The sequence below is a fragment of the Pseudoliparis swirei genome, chromosome 24 (assembly GCF_029220125.1).
Source record: "Pseudoliparis swirei isolate HS2019 ecotype Mariana Trench chromosome 24, NWPU_hadal_v1, whole genome shotgun sequence".
In the NCBI taxonomy this organism is placed as follows: Eukaryota; Metazoa; Chordata; class Actinopteri; order Perciformes; family Liparidae; genus Pseudoliparis; species Pseudoliparis swirei.
The window spans coordinates 25,958,342-25,960,483 of NC_079411.1; the positions used below are offsets into that span (position 1 = coordinate 25,958,342).

Below are 2,142 nucleotides of genomic sequence, written 5' to 3' on the forward strand. Positions count from 1 at the left end.
AATCCTATAAACAACCCACTGTTTGACAATATATTTCCCTCCCATATAGTCGCCTATATTTTTATTTTATTTTCCTCCGCTGCGGGGCATTAAGTCTCCTGCTAGTTGTATTTTTTTTTCTCATGTAAGAAGAAAAAAGAAAAGAAGAGAGACACGTGGGTTGTTCCGAAGCTCTCTGAGGACGCAGCGGGGACGCGGAGGTGGAGGAGATGCGGCGCAGTCGGGATGGGAGAGGACGCGTTGAGGAAGGGAGTCCGCTCTCCAACTACATGGTGACGGACCTTCTGCTGCGGAGCATCCTGCACGCTTTTGGAATACGGTCTTCTTAAAAAAGAAAAGAAAAGAGACAGACATTGCGTCTTTCTTTCTTTCTCCTTCTTTTTTTTCTGCGTCCAAAAGGATTGAGCCTCGCGTGCGCGCAGGAGGTGGACGACCAGGTGAGGAGAAAAGAACAATACTGTTATAGCAGTGTAGATTTTCCGTGTAGTGAGATATGCACTGGGGATATTCCTATTGAGTGTTCCCGTAAATTCTATTCAAAAAAAAAAAGAATCATATCTTTGACTCAACATGGATTTTTTGAACGCCTCTAGCCTGGAGGATGGAATAAATGCAGATAACGTCTCCTCTAATTCCACCTCCCAGAGCAAGTACAGCCAGCTTGCCATCTGGGGTCTGGCGGGACTCATCAGCTTTCTGATTCTGTTCACGATAGTCGGGAACGTCCTGGTCGTTATCGCCGTTTTAACCAGCAGAGCTCTGAAACCACCCCAGAACCTTTTCCTCGTCTCCCTGGCCAGCGCCGACATCCTGGTGGCCGCCTTGGTCATGCCCTTTTCACTGGCCAATGAACTCATGGGCTACTGGCTTTTCGGAAAGATTTGGTGCGACATCTACCTGGCTCTGGACGTTTTATTCTGCACCTCTTCTATCGTCCACCTCTGTGCCATCAGTCTGGACCGGTACTGGTCGGTGACCCAGGCGGTCGAGTACAACCTAAAGAGGACGCCGAAGCGAGTCAAAGGGATGATCGTGGTGGTGTGGCTGATCTCCGCCGTCATCTCCTTCCCGCCGCTGATCACGATGGACCGGAGCAGCAGCGAGGAGAGTCTCCAGTGCATCCTGAACGACGAGACCTGGTACATCCTCTACTCCAGCATGGGCTCCTTCTTCGCCCCGTGCGTCACCATGATCCTGGTCTACATCCGCATCTACCAAGTGGCGAAGACCAGGACCAGGACCATGTCGGAGAAGAAGAGGGACGTGGGCTCGCCGGCGGAGAACGGGACGGACCGAGCCGAACCGGGCAAAGGGGGGTCGGTGAAGTCCAGCGGGGACGGGAGCATGAAGGACCAGGAGCCCGGCAACGGGCACTGCAAGGAGCCGGCGGTTCGTTCCCCTCTCCCCAACGAGCCCAAACACCCGGCGACGGACCACGAGGACGACTTCGAGGACAGCAGCTCGTCGGACGAGAAGCCCAAGAAGAGTTCCGCTTCCTCCAAACATCGGCGCGACGAGCGGAAAGACAGGAAGTCCAGCCGGAAAAGCAGCTCCGCCTCCAAGTACTCCAGCAGGAAGTCGCGCGCCAGCTCCAAGTCCATGGAGCTGTTCTCGTCCCGCCGCAAGCGGCGGAGCACCGTCCACAGGAACAAGGTGTCCGCCGCCCGGGAGAAGCGCTTCACCTTCGTCCTCGCCGTGGTCATGGGGGTCTTCGTCCTGTGCTGGTTCCCGTTCTTCTTCTCCTACAGCCTGTACGGGATCTGCCGGGAGCCGTGTCGGATCCCCGACACGCTGTTCAAGTTCTTCTTCTGGATCGGTTACTGCAACAGCTCGCTGAACCCGGTCATCTACACCATCTTCAACCAGGACTTCCGCAGAGCCTTCCAGAAGATCCTCTCCAAGTCGTGGAAACGCTCGTTCTGATCGCGCACGGATAGGAGGGGTTGGGGGGGAAAAAAACAACATTCGAAAACCCCCCAGAAGACATATTCTTAACCGCTCCGAGCTGTAAAAATGAAGTGCCGGCCCCGGGAAGGCTATCACAAATTTGTTTTGTCTTGTACGTTCGGGGATTGCAATGGAATTCGAAGAAGGGTGTTTTTTTTCAAAGTGCAAGCTCGTATTCAAAGATCGGTCTTTGCA

At 54.0% G+C, this 2,142-nt stretch overlaps 1 protein-coding gene across 1 annotated transcript; it reads left to right on the forward strand.

The window, feature by feature from the left end:
- Window positions 1-570: 570 nt before the first annotated feature.
- Window positions 571-1,923, forward strand: adra2c (adrenoceptor alpha 2C). Its single transcript, XM_056408352.1, has one exon. The coding sequence runs from the start codon at window positions 571-573 to the stop codon at window positions 1,921-1,923; it is 1,353 nt and encodes a 450-aa protein (XP_056264327.1).
- Window positions 1,924-2,142: the final 219 nt, after the last annotated feature.

What these genes read in the sequence shown, in the direction of transcription:
- adra2c (XM_056408352.1), top strand. Translation starts at nt 571, where the DNA reads ATGGATTTTTTGAACGCCTCTAGCCTGGAGGATGGAATAAATGCAGAT.